General features: G+C 47.2%; 1 protein-coding gene across 3 annotated transcripts; it reads left to right on the top strand.

Moving 5' to 3' along the window:
• The first annotated feature begins 3,271 nt into the window (after positions 1-3,271).
• On the top strand, positions 3,272-17,418 carry zhx3b (zinc fingers and homeoboxes 3b). Of its 3 annotated transcripts, none has more exons than XM_035645507.2 (7): positions 3,272-3,748; positions 9,909-10,812; positions 10,934-11,041; positions 11,145-12,677; positions 13,639-14,376; positions 15,554-15,842; positions 16,210-17,418. In XM_035645507.2, the coding sequence occupies exons 2-7, from the start codon at positions 10,075-10,077 to the stop codon at positions 16,218-16,220; spliced, it is 3,417 nt and encodes a 1,138-aa protein (XP_035501400.2). In that variant the 5' UTR covers positions 3,272-3,748; positions 9,909-10,074; the 3' UTR covers positions 16,221-17,418. The 3 variants fall into 3 exon arrangements, with proteins under 3 accessions (XP_035501400.2, XP_047187055.1, XP_047187056.1); XM_047331099.1 differs by lacking the exon at positions 3,272-3,748 and adding an exon at positions 7,874-8,323; XM_047331100.1 differs by lacking the exon at positions 3,272-3,748 and adding an exon at positions 9,536-9,744.
• Positions 17,419-18,282: the final 864 nt, after the last annotated feature.

Here is an 18,282-nt window from a genome sequence, read left to right as displayed (position 1 = left end):
TTGTTTGACCCCGGCCACCAACAGCCAATGAGAGAGTGCGACGTTTGTTCGCCGCTGTTGAAAGATACTAGAAATTCCACAGCGACCCCCAGCGGCGGGGACCTGCCAACGCAAAGTACTCGTGGCCACAAACCAGGCAGCCAGAAACCAACCAGAGCTGAAATGAACGAGCTGATTAGTCGACAGAGAATCATGATTGGATGTGATGCAAAAAAATCTTTGGTAACAGCTTTTCAGATGTGGGTATTTGTTTCAAATTAATTTGAATATGTTGCTTCAGAATTTTCTGTGTCTTGATTACTTGAAACAGACAAACACGGAAGCAGTTGGATGAAAACAAAACTATTACGAAACAACACATATACACAAAATTATTATATTGTGATATGTAGATTTCCATCAATTGTTTACTTTAAGCAGATTTGTCATATTTTTTTTCAGTTTCATCAACTTGACAAATCAATATGCAGACTTGTTTATGTACTAACAAAAGGACAAAGCATGAACCACTTGCTGAAATAATGACATTAAAAGATTCATTTTTATGATTGACTCTTTATGGCTGCTCACCTACATTGACAGTGTTGTCAGTCATTGAGATCTGCCTGTCATTCTTCAGGATGTCCAGCAGAGGGCCTCATTCATGATGAGGAGCTCCATCCTCTCCCGGAGCCTGTGTGCTACGAAAATGATGTGATCAAACGAAAAAAAAAATTTTCGAAATGTAAAGTCGGCCTTAAAATGTCATGTAAATAGCACAGGAAATCATTAAGTTTATTTTTGAGTGAATACTTTTGCCCTTTTGTCTGATGATGATCAGACTATGATGAAGAGAAGCTGAAGTGATGTCAGATCAATTCTGCTGCTGAAGCAGAGGAGAGAAGAAGTTGATGTGTTATGACGTCAATCACACTGAACTCTTCATTCGTGATCACGACGAATATTGATCAGTGTGTTGCTCATTTAATAAAAAACAATGTTTAATTTTTGTTACTATTTATAGTCACAGTCTCCTCGTATTGTTCCGAGCTGCAGTGTTAGACTAAGAAATTAAAAACGCTGTCAGACACTGTTTTTAAAACCAGAGTGGACATATTCAAAGTCTGGAACAGCAACACGATTCCTCTCATCTACAAATATCTGCTGTGCTTTATTATTTGTCACGTTTACTCGAAAACTCTTTTGTCCCAGTCAAGATTCTGTAGAACGGTGACTCTGGTTTTCCAGTGATCTGATTGGTCAGTAGTTTGACTGGTGACTGGCTACGATCTCTTATCTCGAACTTAACCTACTCCGGTTAACCGATCAGCATAATATCTCTTGCAAATCAAAATTAGCGTGTAGACCCGTTTTTTTTTAAACGCGGGTCGACCCGCGTTTAACGGCAATTGGTCACTTTCACACTGCGAGCAGACCAGGGTCTGATGATCGTGTAGTGACAGGTGGCGACCATAGGTGGCGGTAGAGAGCGGCGCGCGCTGTAAAACAAAGAAGAAGAACAGTGTGGTAAACAACAGAAAGCATGGTAACCACTGAGCCGGTGGTCAACGTTACCTTATATCTTGTATTGTCACTCTTTCAAAGTTTACAAACTCAGCGCAGTGTTGCGAGCCGAGCCTGGTCCTTTAAGCAGGTGGCCATATGGGTTTTGAAGTGTGTGTGTATGAGAGAAGAAGAAGTTCGGCTCTGCGCGATGTGTTTGTGTACGTAGCTGCAGCCACAAGGAGAATGGACTCCGCACATCATCCACGATACCGTCAGTTTATGGCCACTGTGTGTGTCCGCCGAAGGGTTGAAATAAAGTGCCCCGTTCTAAACCTCATCGATGATCTGGACTGTGTTAGTTGCTACCACCAACGAGCCAAGGCTAGGCCAAGCGAGCTAGCTACATGCGAGAGGTGTCTTTACTACAGCTGGTGAGGTAACAGCAGTTACCGACGGAGGAGTCGAGCCTTCGATTCTGGAAAAATGTCACTGTACATTTTCACCGACCTTAAAATAGAAAATCATTAGTCCACAAATTATATTTCAATATATTCTCAGCTCCAGGATATTATTATATGTAGCTACACATGATATGTGCTCTCATATGCTGTGGAATCGGTTTAGTTATAAATATCTTTTCTTCAAAGCCCTTAAATATGAGACACTTGAATGAATTTTAGAATCTTGGAATCGAGCGCTGACTCATCCAGGAAGATGTGGGGGATGTGACAGTGTGTTTAATTTTGAGTCTGATTATGTGCATACATAATGAACACAGCTTAATGGGAAATTAATAACAGTCGTATGGTGACCCTGATGTAGTGTGTGTGAAGTAGTATCTGCTGATAATGACATGCAAAAATAACCACATGTGCCCTGAAAAGTAAATGTTTCCCAGTCCATGTCCTTTTTGTAGGCGGACCATGATTTTATACAATGTTACTTTCATTTAAGTAAGGGAAATATTGTCGTCTTCTTTCGAAATAACATCATGGTCCATTCTGACAACTCATTTTACACTAACTGTGGGCAGAGTATGGATATCTGACACAACCTACTTACAAGGTGCATTTAGAAGAAAACAAGTAGTGTGAAGATGTCAAAACTCCAGCACAATGTTATTGTGAGACCTGTAATAACTCCGGTGCTATAGCTTGTTAGTTAACCCCAGTTAAAACTTCAATATAAAAGCCTTACATCAATAATAATAGAAATAAATTCCTCCGTATGGTCTTTGTGGAGGCTGTGTTGTAATCTTCTGGTGCGGCTCAACTGTATTGTGAATTGCGATGGATCCTACCGAGAAATGTTTAATCTGTCAACCACTTCATCTATTAAGAATTTAAAACAGCCCCAGGGTTCATTGTGTCCGTTGGTGGTTTGAAACATTTTTGAACATTTGCGCAGCCGTAGGTTGACGAAGGTTCACAATTACTTTTTAATTTGAACCTCTAACAACTATTTCACCTATACGTTGATATTTTACATTTGCACGACTGTAAGACTCCACTTGATGGCAGCACGTCTGTGATGCTGACAGATGAGTGTCACGACCAGCAGGTGGTTAGCCTATAAAGTCTCTGTGATACTGAACATGTGAATCGTGGCCATTCATGGATGATAGTATGGGTTTAAGCGATTTCTCTATTGTGCACAGTAGTTGTGTTTTGGCTTGGATGGGGGGGGGGGGGGGGGGGGGGTTAAATGCAGGATAACTTTAGTCAGTACTGTCTCTTTAAGAGAGGTCACCTGGGAGGTGGACAGGTGTGAGCTGCTCTAACAACATCACCTTTAACCGGGACCGAGCGCGCTTCGAGTCCCGTTGGAAAACTTGACCTCTTCCTCCTCCCCCTCGTCTTCCTGGTCGGAGGGTCATGACGGGATGACTGACTCACTCCTGCTCTCGGCGCGGCGGCGGAGCTCGAGTGCCTCACGCCAACTCCACCGTCAGTGACGTCAGCGTCACGTGGCCGTCTCTTTCCTCGGTGTACGTCCGCCGTATTTTTCTTCCACCCCTCCGCTGCCCTGCTGCCGTAACACCGAGAGCCACTCGACATAAACAAGCGCAGACAGAGAGGGGTGGATGGGGGGGACGCGTAGTCGGGACCGGTCCGGCGCCAGTGTGACGGTTCCAACCCGCCCGACGGACCGAGGGGGCTCGCACCTATAAGTAACCTCCCGTCAGCCCGTGTCACTGTAAACTTTTTTTTAAATTTTATTTTCTAAACCCTGCGCTGCACCCGCCGAGCTCCGACACCGCGAGGTGAGTGTGTTCTGACGTTTCCCCCAAAACAACTTGTGTGCGCCGCTTTCCATACCGCGGAGCCTCACCTTTGCGGGCTGCGCTGTGGCTGCGCGGCGCCGGCCAGCTGCATGTCGCCTGCTTAAAATGGCGACAGCCAACGGGGGGAGAGAGTATAGGGTTGGCTATTTATTTTTTTATCTGGGGAGGGGAGGGGGGGGGCTTTGCCTTTCACCTCCGCTCGGAAGCGGTTCCAGTCCTTTAAACGTATAACGTGGACGAGCCCTGCGAGTTGGGACCCACGCCGCCTGAGTGGAGCAGGAAGATGAACACACGCATCATGTTCGGAGATCTGTGACGCCGCTGCGCTCGGGGACCGACGCAGTCCAGCCGCTCCGCGAAAACCGCGAGATTTGTTCGCGTTTTTACTAAAGACATTTTTATTTTTTTTGACACAGCAATCGGACGTTGCCGGCTCATTTAAAAGTCAGAGACCTGTGAGATTTTGGCAGAAACGTCCCGAATGTGTCCAGCGTGACTGAGTGCGATGAGTGGAGAAGTTGGAGATGACTTTGAGCTCCTGTCAGTGAAGACTCATGTTGTTTTTCATTGTTCAAGCAATCCACTGTGGTTGTTTTGTTATGTTTACTTTATTTTCTTAATTTTTTTTTGCAGGATCTGATAAAATTGTTTGTCATATTTGTGATCACAGACTTTTCATACCGCATACCGGAGTTTTGATGTCATGTTTCCTAACAGGCAGTTCAGGCTGTTGTCTCCATTTGTTCATCATGTCAGTGTTGTCATGAGCTGGTGTGTGTGTGTGTGTGTGTGTGTGTGTGTGTGTGTGTGTGTGTGTGTGTGTGTGTGTGCGCGCGTGCGCGGCTCCAGGGATTAGGGCAAAGATTTCCCAGACTACCAATTTGTGTCTGATGCCCACATCAAGGCATAGACATGCAGCTTAATCCAGCTATTTATTTATCACCCACAATGCATCATTCACTCTGAAAGAGTAATTTGTTTGAGTACGGTTGGCGATGATCACATTACAACACATCCGTCTTCCTCCTGGATATAAGGAAGAGTTCGTCTTGGATGCTCCTAACAGCTGCCCTCTTCGTCTTCTTCTTCTTCTTCTTCTTCTCGTCTCATTTTGCTGTATTTAAGTGTGTTGCCGTGGTGATGGATTGGCTCCATGGCTGCACATCTCATTGAATAGTCTCACTCACCCCCCGCCCTCCGTCCCCCAGCAACACCTCCCACCCCTCTTTCTCCTTCCCTCCCTGTCTTTCCCTCAGTTTTCTATCTTAGTGTGAAACGATTTATCAGTAACGACTCTTTGTGAAACAAACCTAGTTGTATTGACTATGAATGCACTTTGGTTCATTTCACATATTTTTTTTCTTTTGATCATTTTTCCTGTAAAGCATCAGTTGATGAATTGTTGTGAGTGAGTGATGCTTTTCAGTGTGACAGTCCTTCAGTAGTGACTATTTTTTGGTGTTGACCCATGTCATGAAAATTTCCTTCTGGTGTAAGGTCGGTGCGTTCCTCTCACTGGTCCAGAGCGAGTATGGGTTCGGGTCAGCAGCAGTAGCAGCCTCTTGCTCTGCTTGGCTGGTTAACAGCTTGTGATGTCAGCCATTTTAGGTTGGACAGCAGAGAGCACGGTGTTCCGCCATTTCTCTCTCCCTCCCCTCTCAGCAACCCAGTTTTAACACATGCACTGGCAGTGGCCACAGCAATGCAGCCGTTTGCAACCCACGCTGCAATCCGCTCCCTGACCCGAGAGCAGCCCAGATATGGGAGTCAGGAACAGAGGGAATGACACTGAAGTGTCATATCTCCAGTTTTGTTTGAGAAAAAATAACACATAAAATATTGAAATAGGAGTGGAAAGAAGCTCAGAAGCGTAAAACGTGTGAGCGAGTGGTGAGCCGTGACTGTCAGCAAAGGTACGAGGGAGTGAAATCCTCGAGCTGATTGACAGGAGGAGGTTCGCTGGAGCAATGTCTGAGGTGGGAATGAATTAAAGTGGCAAGGCGTTTGTGTTTTGGGACAGACGACAAGAAAGTGCAGAGTGTGTGCCTTGAAGAAGACTCGCAGATGGTGACGGGTTTGTCCTGGTGCAGACTTAGTAATTATCTTGAATACACCTGGGGACAGAGGTGGGTCTTCAGTTTTTCTCTGTCAGAGAACACAGCATCTGTCCGGATCTGGGGCCTGTTTATGTATCCTGTGGATACAGGAGCCCTGCGTGTCTCAGGCCTCTACAGGCCCAGCAGCCACAGCCTGTAGGGAACAGTGGCCTGAGCAGACGTCTGGACGGGGACTCGCCACCATGTTAACAGGAAGAGACTACATCAGCTTTGGCCAATAGCGTGCCTTGACGACGGCGACCACACCTAGCTAGGAGACATCAACACTGCGTGACGGAGGCACTGAAATAGGAGCAGGGTAGGCTCTCCAAATACCACTCACGGGGTTGTGTGGAACAAACAAGCTCCGCTAGATCCCGGGACTCGATGGCAATAGAGTTGTGTGTGTGTGTGTGTGTTTGTGTGTTTTCTGCATATATGTAGGTCTGAGTAACCATGTCTGTGTGTGTTTACCCCCATGCTTGTGCTTTAGAGAAGTGAGCCGGTGGGAGAGAGAGAGAGAGCAAGAGGGAAAGAGAGAGAGAGAGGGGGTAGGAGGTGGTTGCCATGGGGACAGTAACACACCAGTGGCGCTGCCGACCTGTCTCCCTGGGCCAAACTTGCCTAGAGAGGGAGGAGAAGAACGGACAGTGGGAGGAAGGGAGGGAGGGAGGGAGGGAGGGGAAGCCGAGGGTGAAGAGACGATTGGCAGAGGGAGGAGGAGTGAGAGAGGGTGAAGAGACGGAAGAGGGAGGAAAAAAGATGAGAGTAGAAACAAGAAATGAAACAAACAAGGAAAGGGCTTCTCATGTTGTGCACTGATTCGTAGAATCAGTACCGATATCGGCGTTGCACCTGTGTTCTCGGCCAGGTGACGAGAGGAGTAGTCTAGTGAGCAGGCAGCTACGCTCTGTGGCCGGGCTGTAGAATTTCTAGTGTATGCCAGTGCTATTATTGGCCTGTACTCTGAGGATATAGCCCAGGCCTAGACAAGAGTCAGGCTAGTGGATGAAAGGAGGTCACGCCGCGCCGCACCACTGACGAGGCGTAGATAATATAGGTTATGAACCGGGGGGGTGGGGCGGGGGGGCAGAAAACACTGTCTCTGTGTGTCACTGGGAGATCGCTTGACTCTTGCACACAGGAAAAATGGCAGCCTCACTACCTCGGTAAACAAGTCTCACACACAGGCATGCAGGCGGCTACCCCCACACACCACATACACACAAACGTGAGCTCACACGCACGTACACCCCCCCACCCCACCTCACCCCACCCCACCTCGCTTCTCTCCACTATCAGACTTACAGGAAACGCACACATGCAAATGCTGAAACGAATAACAGACACAAGCCCGCCGTCGCCACATGGTCAAATCGACCTATGTGCTTCATTCAAATTAAAAGTTATTCGTGGATGTATTCATACCAGTGAGTCAACAGAACTCTGCTGAGACACGAGCTGCCCATTTCCAGTCACCGATACTAGGTCGGCCTGCGTTGCGCATGGTTTCAGTCTTCACCTGTGCGAGGCCTGTGGGTGTTGCTGCTGGTCGCCTCCTTTGCTGAGGCTGAACCTTGTGGTTTTTGATTTCCCACATATCATCAACATATAATTCAAACGTTTATTGCTGTGTAGCAAAGTTTAGTCTCAACCTCCGTCAATATGCGTGAATTAAGTAACTGTCTACTTTGACACCCTGTGTTCACTTTTTTTTGTTTTTTTTGCATGAATGGTTATTTTGCATGAGGCACTGAAATGAATGCGTCTGCACATGTAGACGCTGACGCTGAACTCCAGTCCAGTCCATGTCCACTGGCTGAAGAGCTCGGGTTGGAACATTCCAGGCTTTGCAGTGCGGCGAGGAGGGAAGGAGGGAGAGAGGAGGGAAGGAAAGGAAAGGACTGTGATTGTAGCAAGAGGGGGGTGTTGATGAGCGGGGGTTGGCAGGGTGAGGCGGGATGGTGTCGGCTGGTTGGAGGAGGGTATCAGTGAGGAAAAAATTCCTCGCTGAAACACCTCAGCGTTTCCTCCACGACTGTTAACACCCCTCCTTCCCATGCCTCCTCACCCCAAACCGGCCGCCCATCCCCCATCATCCTCTCCCGTTCGCTCTCCCTTCGCCTCTCGCCTGCCCACCCACACCCAACAGAACCACGTGATGGATGGCTGCGACTGCCCACCCATAAGCCTTTGTGTTGGTCATGTGACGGGCCAGCCTTGGCAGAGCAGTGCCCCCTGATGCAGAACTGAATGGCAGGGGAGTAGGACGGGTGCACAACAGCCCCAGCCAAGGGCAGTTACTCTCTCTTGGGGGGGGCACATGGGAACAAGGGGCATCTCGTCCTCTCCTCAGTTACAAACTTCATTTGCATGTTAACCCCTGATCCAAAGAGGAGGGTCAGTCAGCGGTGTAAAACAAAAAAGATGCCCACGAACGATAAGGTTTTCATCACAGGTATGTAGTTATTGTGCGAGTGCTAATGGTGTTGATTGAAAAAAAATAATCCCAGAAGTTAGTAACACATGCAGACTGGTGGAGATTTGGTTGTAGGCCTCACAATGCAGAGAAGTAAACTGTGTGTACCTCTGCTCGGTTCGTGTGCGAGGGCGTCTGTCACACACACCAGTCCTGAGAGGGTTAACTGGGCTTTGAGCTAATTTACTGTGACCTTTCTGTGGCAAAGCAAGGGGGTGTGTGTGTGTGTGTGTGTGTGTGTGTGTGTGTGTGTGTGTGTGTGTGTGTGTGTGTGTGTGTGTGTGTGTGTGTGTGTGTGTGTGTGTGTGTGTGTGTGTGTGTGTGTGTGTGTGTGTGTGTGTGTGTGTGTGTGGCAAAGGTGAAAGAAATACTTTGCCATTGAACAATTTATATTTAATTGGGCAAAGGCAGATTTATTGTATGATGACACTGACTCGGAGTATCCCGCTCACCTGAGAGAGAGTCGGTGCTGGAACTGCACTGTTTGTCCACAGTAAAAGGCAAGACTATTTTGAATTTGGGCTATTTCCCAGAAAAAGCTGCGTTTTTTTGGTTTGGATTTGTCGGTAAAATGTATTTGCTTAAGGAGAAGCTCAGCTGGACTCTGAGAGGTTTAACGGGGTTTCCTGTTGAACTTTTCTGGGCTTTTGCCGCTCTTTGCGTGAGGTGTCATGTCGGCGCAGAGTGATCGGTAGAGTAATTGCCCTAGAGCTGTCCTCTGATACTGCATCACTACCTCTCTTGTCGGAGAGTGGGAGGGATGGAAGGAGGGAGGGAGGGGAAAACTACTCCAAGGGAAACTTTGTCATTTTTGTACGGAGACGAGGGATCAAGAGGTGAATCAAATAGTTTGAAAGATTTATGTTCATGGACAGGTTTGTGTGTTTCTGTTTGTATCTATGTTGGGCGAGAGCATCATATTTCCAAGGGAACATCTGTTGAACCGCCCACTTGCACGATTGTTGAGTGGGCCCTATCGTCAGCAACACACTCATAAGTGTGTATTTCTTACAGATTTTAAGAAGGTGTTCAGGGAAGCTACAGAGACACTGGATAAAAAAAACAAAAACAGAATGTGCTCCCGCTGTGGGGGTGTGTCCGAACGAGGGGAAGTGAGACGGAGTTGCGTGGGGGAGGGGACAGATCGGGGTAGGCCAGGAGCGACTCCCAAAAAGCCTCCAGTGAAGAAGCAGACTGAGCTTGTTCGAATGCCCTCATAAAAGTGGCAGCCAGGAGACTTGTTTTCTTTTTGGTTTTAATCAAAGCAACTCCGGATTTTAAGGGTTGAATCTTTTCACAGGGCCTTAATATTATAAATGCTGTTAATATTTTTACTTGAAAACATCCAGCTGTGCATGATTTTCATCCAGTTGAGAGGAAACTGGCGTGGACCGACGAGCGTGAGCTATCCAGTCTTATTTCTTCTTCTCACTCGCCATCTCTTCCCCTGTTTGTACCTGAAGTGGAACACTTCATTCAAACCTATCAGAAAAAAATTACAGGTGTATTGTATGGTATTGTGACTGATGACTTGAACTGACATGTGTTCTCCTCTTATTTCCAGGTTCTTATTCAAAATCACAGTGTGACCGTCAAGTGGAACCTATGGACAAGTCCCGCCGACCTCCTTCCCCCACGCCTGGTCTATAGTCAAGCGGAAACGACTCGCATTCTCACTCACGCCCCACTCACTGCCGTTTAGACAAGCCCTCTCACCCTGAGGTCACACCATGGCCAGCAAGAGGAAGTCTACGACTCCTTGCATGATACCTAGCAAGATCACACGGCCTCTGGAGGAGGCTGAACGGGACTCCCCTATTCTTCTCTGTCAGTCCAGGATTTCTGGAGGGGGGCGACACAGCCCCACAGACCCAGGGGAGTTTTCCAAACCAGAGGCAGGGGACGCAATCAGAGACTGTGCTGGCACTTACACCTGTAGGCCTTGTAACTTTGAAACCCATGACCTCAATTTGTTCCTGGATCATGTGTACAGTGGGCACCCAGACTTCCGTGCGGACCCCAGCTTTTTTTGTGTGAGCTGTGCGTTCTCGGCGCCCAAGTTTGAAGGACTGGCCCTGCACAACGCCAGGGTTCACCCAAGCACTTGGAACACCACTTTACAGCTGAGGAAGAGGGACAGGAGGGTTGTGGTGGAGCAAAAACTGTTAACTGATTCTGGGAAGGACAGTGAGATTTCCATCACCAAAACCCCAATTATGAGGATGCTGAAGGGAAAATCGGAGCCCAAACGGATAGTGGTGTCTCACCCAGTCTCCAATGAGTCTTCCTCAGACCCTCACTCTGTGTCTTCTTCCAGAGAGGTCGAGAGAAAAGAGACTGCTGCAGTGACAGTCACCCATGTTCCCACAATAGTCCACAATGGGACCGCCAAGGTCTCGCTGCCCTCAGCGATTCAGATAGTCAACGGGTCTGGAGCATTACCGATGCTCAAGACTCCCATCACACAGGTACGTGGTCGTTCTTTCTGTTCTTTTCAGTTTGGCTGTTTAGAAAGGCCTGTTTGGCTTTGTCCTAGATTAGTAAATTCAGATTCATTCATGTAGATTATTTAAAATCTGTTTCCTACAGGTGGTTTCAGTGGTTCAGAATAGAGGCCTTCATCAATCTGCACCAATCACAGCCTCCTCACATGTGTCCTCCACTCATTTGTCTTCTTCCTCAAAAAACCTCCCTAAAGTAATTATTTTTACCTATATTTTATGTCCCATTGTTTTGAAACAATCTGGATATTATATAACGTAATTATTTTCTTATCTCAATTTCACATTCTCTCTCCCAGGTGATGATTCCCTTGAGCAGCATCCCTACGTACAGTGCCTCCATGGACTCCTCTTCCTTCCTGAAGACCTCCTTCAGTAAGTTCCCATACCCCACGAAGGCTGAGCTCTGCTACCTGACCGTGGTCACAAAGTTCCCCGAAGAGCAGATCAAGATCTGGTTCACGGCCCAGAGACTCAAACAAGGCATCAGCTGGTCTCCCGAGGAGATCGAGGAGGCTCGGAGAAAGATGTTCAACACCATCATCCAGACGGCACCCTCCAGCACGCAGAGTAACCACAGCCCAGCCCACCACACCTTCACAGTCCTGCCTGCGTCACTGGGAGCCACTGGGATCCCTCATATCCTGCAGGGATCTCTTGTCAGCCAAGGAGGGGTGATCGTCACACAGCCCGTAATGGCCAACGGTATCCAGGTTAGCAGTGCTCCTGTTGCCCTGGCCGTCACGCCTAAGCCCCAGGCAGCCGCCCGCCCCATGATGCAAGCCCGGCCTGCTGCAGCCCTGGTGGCAGACAAAGGCGTCAGCATGGTGGTGGGGACGGTGGGCAGCAGCAGCACTGGGAGCAGCATCATTAGCAGCAGTAACAGTAGTAGGAGTGGGGGAGGGGGCACGAGCAGCATTGTTAGCAGCAGTATAGCTAGTGTCATCAACCTTAGTCTTGGAAGTAGTCATCACAGTAATGGCAGGGGGAGCAGTGTCAATGGCAAGCACAGCAGCGCTATTGCAGACTGCAGTGACAGGAGCAGTAGTAATGTTACCAGCCACGTAAACAACAAGAAGTCTCATATCAGCAAAGCCAACAACACCAGCCTTGTGCAGAGTCACAAAGCAACCACAGACGGCAGAACCACCACAGACGGCAAACCTACAAACAGCAACAGCAAAACAGGCAGTGACGGACAGAGGAGCAAAGACACTGGTACCGGTAGCAGCAGCAAAAATAACCCAACTGACACAAGCACAGACGACGCTGACCCTCTAAATTTCAAAATGGAGGACGCATCTTCCCCTGCCTCCAAATCTTCCTCCCCCTCTCCCGCGGCTCCCACGAGCAGCACGCCCGCACCAAACAAGAAGTCTCAAGAGCAGCTCAACGCGCTGAAGGGTAGTTTTCAGCTCAGCCAGTTTCCCGACCAGGAGGAGGTCGACCGCCTCATGGCGCTGACCGGGCTCACTGTGCGGGAAGTGCGCAAGTGGTTCAGTGACCGGCGCTACCACTTTCGGAACGTAAAGGGACAAGCGAAAGGGACACGCGCGAGCGCTGGTGCACAGAGCAGACGGTCTGGCGCCGCGGCCGGAACAGGGATCGGCTCGAGTACGCCGGGGAGCGGCGCCGCTGGCAGTGCCCTCCCCGTTGACCTTTCAGAGAGTGGCAGCAACTCTGGTGTGAAAACGCCGCAGCACAGCTCTGCACCCCTGAGTCCGACAGCAACACTGACGCCCACATCACCCACCACACCGTCCCGCCGACTCCCCAGATCACCCTCTGCTGATTTCACAGCTATCCGCTACAAGGAGAGAGAACCACATCAGGTGAGGCGTTAAATGCCCATAGCTTGTTTTTCATTCTGACAAAATGATATGCAGTTCAAGGGCTGCTAATTGATTTCATTATCAATTCATCCGTTGATAAAAAAAAATTATTAAATGGATATATACACTACATACTTACATCACAACATATTTACATCAAAATCCTGTTTAATTCCAAGTATGTATTCACATGATTTGTGCTTAACAACGAACATATCGAGTTTTAAAAAAATTAAGGGGAATGTTGAAGTCAAATTAAAAAGCAGGGAGTTCTGTGAGTATAAAGAAAAAAAGATAAAGACTCAAAGTAGAAGAGAAGATTCTTAAGTGAAAGCTATACAATAAAAAATAAGGATGCTAAAATAATAATGGGCAAATTGTGTTACAAAGCTTCACAGTTTGTGTAGGTAAGTGTGCAAAGTATTCAAGTTATATAGAATGTGCAAAGATGCACATATCAGAGTGCGTTTATCTTCAGTGGAGTACTGATACATATGTTAAAAAAAAAATTATGCAAAATGTTTTGTGGGTCCAGAGGTAGCTGCACAAAATCTGAAATAACCTGAAAAACTCAGACGACTTCACACCAGTGTTGTTGGGCTGAAGACAAGTTTGAAATGAAAAGAAAAAAAGTGTGGGGTTAGGAAGAAGTGATCTTACCAGACCTCTGTAACCACACTCCTCTGCTCCAAGGTCGTGGCCGAGGCTACATTAGCCACTAAGCATTACTCACTTAGCAAAATATATTTGGTTCATTGTGATGTATCACAGACAAAGGTAACACATCCTCACACTGGAGAAACTAGAACGTCTTGGTATTTTTGTTTCACAACAGACTTAATAAAATTGTCGCAAATTCCTTTCTCTTGTTGAGCAGCTGATCAATTCATTGAGCCTGTCGATCTGTTCAGTTTTTACTCCTCCAAGATACTGACCTTGTCCACGCCTGTATCGTGTTAAGGTAAAGGCACTGGAGGCCAGTTTTGCTGAGGACCCTGACCCGTCTGGAGAAGAGGTGGACAGACTGCGATCTGAGACCAAGATGACCAGGAGGGAGGTCCACGGCTGGTTTGCTGAGAGGAGGAAGAGAGTAGCAGCTGAGAAGAAGAAGGACGAGGCCGATCGGGCAATGAGAGAGGAGGAGGAGGCGATGGCGATTGACGCGGAGGAACGACAGAGGGAGGACGGCTCAGGAGAACTGAAGGTCAACCCCATTAAGATCAATCTGAAGATGCTGAAGGTGACAGAGGCCAGTGGCAAAGTGGAGAGTGACGGGACGGAGAGCTCTGCTTTTCCATTTCAATCCGGCGGCACGCCTGCGTCCTCCCCGGGCCCCACCCCCTCCTCCACCCCCAAACCCTCCCAGTCGTCCACGCCGACACCCAAACCATCCCACTCTCCCAAACCCACAGCCATCCGCGGCAAGAAGACAGCAGACCAGCTTCACCTGCTCAAACAGGTCTACGCCCGGACCCAGTGGCCCAGCGCCACTCAGTACGACGACCTCATCTCGGGGACGGGACTGGCCCGACCCGAGGTCGTGCGTTGGTTCGGGGACAGCCGCTACGTGCAGAAGAACGGCCAACTGAAGTGGCTGGAGTCGTACCAGGCCATGGCTCTGGAAGAGGAGCTGCCGACGGAGAACACGCAGATCCTCCAGGCGCACCTCGACGACCACGGCAAGCTGGAGGAGACGGAGGTACTGACGACAGCAAGTAGCATTTTCCACATTTTCCCAAGTGTAGTTCAATGACTCTGAAATCTTTGAGAAGCAGCTGATTAATCTGTGCTGCCAGGATGAAAGATATGACGGTATGTTTTTTAGTCTTAAAACTCAGTTTGATGTTCACTTCTTGGTAACACGATCCTCCAGAGAGTCTCGTAGACCCTGAGGTTGGTACTTTTTTTAAGAAGCACATTCTTAACTGCCACAAAGCCACATTTGTTTTTCTGAGTGTGAGGCAGAGATTATTTTGGGGGCTTGCAACCAGGCTCACCCTTATTAAAAAATAAACTCTTGTTTCCTGAATGTTTTTGTGTATCAGGGCCAGCAGCATCCTCTGTACTCTGTCAGGTTACTAAATGGACATGATTGATTTCATTCAGTTTGAAACAAATTTGCAGATTTGTGGTCTCTATGATTCTCTGGTTTCTGACTTAAACTTTAATCATTATACATTTCAGTGTAAACCTCCCTCCTCTTTGACTGCATAGACAGAAGTCATATAAGTGAAGAAATAGCTGTGTTTCTTTCAAGACACACCATTCAGAAATGTACTCATTTGATCCACTTTATGAATTAAATGCCATTGTACATGGTTCAGAAATGTCATAGTGACACTTGGAAGCTCCTTGGTTGGAAAAGAGTGACGTCTTTGTAAAAATTTCACTTAATATTTAAGTTTATATCTGTAAATGCCTCAAAACATGTCCTTTTGTTTAAAAACAACAACACTGCCTCTTATTTATAAAGCACGTTCTTCCTTTTTAAGTGAAACTATCAATAAAAGATTTCGACATGCTGCTTGAACAGCCAGGTGAGATCGGACGAGGACCTGGCAATATAATCCCCTCGTGTTTGACAGTGTTTATCTTCTTAGTTTAACATTAACATCCACTATTGATTTTGTCTAATGCATCCAAATGTCCCTCTGACTACATTCAGATCTTGACTGAAGAGTAAAGAGTCAAATGGCTAATCAACTTTACACAGATATTGCTGTGTCGCTGACATCACTGAATCAGTTTGGCAGTTTAATTACCCTTCACTAATTGTGCCATGTTTTTTTCCTTTTACCCTTATCCTGTAATTTAATCAGATCTTCTACAATTCCCAGTCAAACTTTGAGCTGACACAGATTCTTCTCCCTCCACAGTTGCAGGAACTGGCTCAGTCGACCGGCTTGACAACGGACTTGGTGCGATACTGGTTCCTGACCAAGGCTTCTTCGCCCCAGATGGAACAAAGTGTTGTCGCCTATGTGACAGGACCAGGACCAGGACCCGTCGTGCCAGGCGTGGCAGCCGAGCCACGGACTACAGGATCCTCCCCGCTAGAGTCACAGCCGGGAGGCGGAACGGAGGAGAAAATGGAGCAGTCGGTGTGCGGTGTCGCTGCAGACGCAGAGGAGGCCGACGCCGACGAGACTGTGAATCCTACGAAAGGTAGTTTTCATGTCTACAGTCGTCTCCAACGTGATACATAGAGCATGTTACTGTCTTTAAGATTTACTACACAGGATATAACAGACTAGATTGGGGTTTAATAACTGAGATGTAGCCACTGCACGTGTGCGTAACTATTTGAGGACTCATGAGGACTCGTTTTCATCAGAATGTTTTGTGGCTGATTCTGATTTTTAATGAGCACATAGGGATGAATCACCGCAGGTGTCAGTTGACACAGACATACAAAAAGTGGCATGCTGCGACAGGTGTACCTTTCTGACGCCAGAGCTCTGTAAAATCTTTTTTCTAGATTGTGTTTTCTGGCCGATGGATCTTTAAATTCTTTTCTTCTTCTTTTTTTCAGGAACCGACTGAAGAGGCCTTTTTGTCTGAGGATGGATTTCACAACGCGTGTGGTCGTTGTGTCGAGAGTCTGAGCAAAAGATGGCAGATGTGGTTGTAACAGGATCACTGGATGGAAATGGACCTTGAAACCATCAACACACACCCACCCACCCATCCCTCTCTCTCCTTCTCACTCACACCCCTAGAGGTAGGCATGACCTCCCCCGCTACGTGAGATGGACACTTAAGCCACTAACCCCCCCCCCCCTAACCCATTCATCCATTCATCCACCCACTCTCCGCCCTCCTTCTCCTGCTTTGTCTACCCCACTTGCTGCAGTCCTCAAACCGTCTCCAATATCTGCCCGTCCACCATTTTACCCTCACAAGCAGAGGATCCAGTAGAAAGTGAAATACAGGTGTGGAGGTGGTAGCAGAGGGAAGGGTCGAGGTGTGTTCCACCCGCTTGTTGGAAGGGGAGAAAAGGTGAGGGTAAGATGTGAAGAAGGAAGAAGAGGAGTAAAATAATTACGGGAGAAGTGTGGTCAGGGACTGCGAAGTCAGCAGATGTCGATCGGGGGGTGGGGGGTTGGGTCTGGACAGCTATCGACCAAGTCAACCCTCGGACCGTCTGAGACGCTGTTCCTAGTTTTGGCTTTGGGCTACGAGAACACGCCACAGCTCTTTGCGACAGGATGCTTGCCGAAGCCTTAAAGTAAATGAAATGAACCTTCATTTTTTTTCCATTGTGTCATTTCCATACTCCACCATCATGCACTGTCACACTTTGACTTCATGCTCGCAGCTAAACGCGCTCACTACGCCGTTCACAGCATCTAACACCGCACCGATGTTCATTCGATCCTGCCTTGAAGCAATTTTTGAACATCTCGTTCGTACTCGGTCGATTTTTTGGAACATCGAATTGTCCTGTACAGGGGAAAACGTTTCGAATTGTTTCATCCAAAGAGGGCAAGCACCCTGCTGTGTCTAAAACCATCAAAAGAAGAAGACGACACAATGTAATCCACGTCACGGAATCTGGTTTGTGTTGTAGCATCAAGTGCTTCTTCTTGACGTCACTGACGTGTACGTACATTTGTTTTTATGGGACTTTCTTACGAAATACATTGTAAAACAACTGTGAACTTTTACCGGAGTTCCATACTTAGGCTTGATGTATAATTTTTACAGATGGTATTTGCAGAATAAAAAGAATGTAATAGATGTTGTGGCTCCGAGTGTCATTGGGCTTTGAGTTCTCGACTTCAAGTAAGTTCACGTGGTGTTGAAGGGATAAAGCTGGTTATGTTTAACATAGGTAAACAAATCTCACATTTAAAAAAGAGACTGAAATCAACAATGAATGAATCCCAACAACAAGTATTGTCTATGAATCATAACCCCGATCTTGTGCCAAAGACGTGTCAAAAAACTACAGGAGCAAGTCTGTGAGCCACACAGTCATTCTAACATTTTTAGATTTATTAAAATGAATACTTGCTATGTAGTTCAGATACACAATTTACTCCTGTTTCCTTAACATTTGATTTAAAAAAAAAATATTTCAACTTTTCTAGAGTATATATGTGATATAGCCATGTCTTCAGAGGGAAATGTGTAATATTGGGTTTCATAAAGGCCGCTCACCAGACACGTTGATGGACTTAAGTCGAAATTTTGTTAATCTTTTTTCAGTGGATTTGTTAAAACTTCAAAATATGGAGACAGGCCTCTCAACTAATAATAATATTCCAACCCCATGTAATATTTCATAGTATACAGTAGAGTTAAATGTAAATGCAAGGCTCGTAATTTCCAATAAACAGGACTTTGTTACAGTTGACAGAAACCTACTAATTACATACATTTTCTTTCACTGTGCACTTTATTAGGAACACCTTTCTACTTAGTTAGTACTTCCTCCCTCTGCTCTCAGAACAGCCTCGCTCGCCACATGATTTCTGCAAATCTGTCAGCCGCACATTCACGCTGCGTTCTACCACGTTTCAACGGTGCTCTGCAGATCTGGGGACTCGGGAGCGCCGCCAGAGCTCAGGTCACTCGTCGTGTTCATGAAACCAGTTATTAC

This window comes from Scophthalmus maximus, chromosome 3, assembly GCF_022379125.1.
Source record: "Scophthalmus maximus strain ysfricsl-2021 chromosome 3, ASM2237912v1, whole genome shotgun sequence".
Taxonomy (NCBI): domain Eukaryota; kingdom Metazoa; phylum Chordata; class Actinopteri; order Pleuronectiformes; family Scophthalmidae; genus Scophthalmus; species Scophthalmus maximus.
This window is presented reverse-complemented; position numbering and strand designations above follow the sequence as displayed.

Excerpts from the sequence above, each read along its gene's own strand:
- zhx3b (XM_035645507.2), top strand. The coding sequence starts at position 10,075 with ATGGCCAGCAAGAGGAAGTCTACGACTCCTTGCATGATACCTAGCAAG. Across the intron at positions 10,813-10,933 it reads TCAAGACTCCCATCACACAG|GTGGTTTCAGTGGTTCAGAA; the intron begins GTACGTGGTCGT and ends TGTTTCCTACAG. Across the intron at positions 14,377-15,553 it reads GCAAGCTGGAGGAGACGGAG|TTGCAGGAACTGGCTCAGTC; the intron begins GTACTGACGACA and ends CTCCCTCCACAG.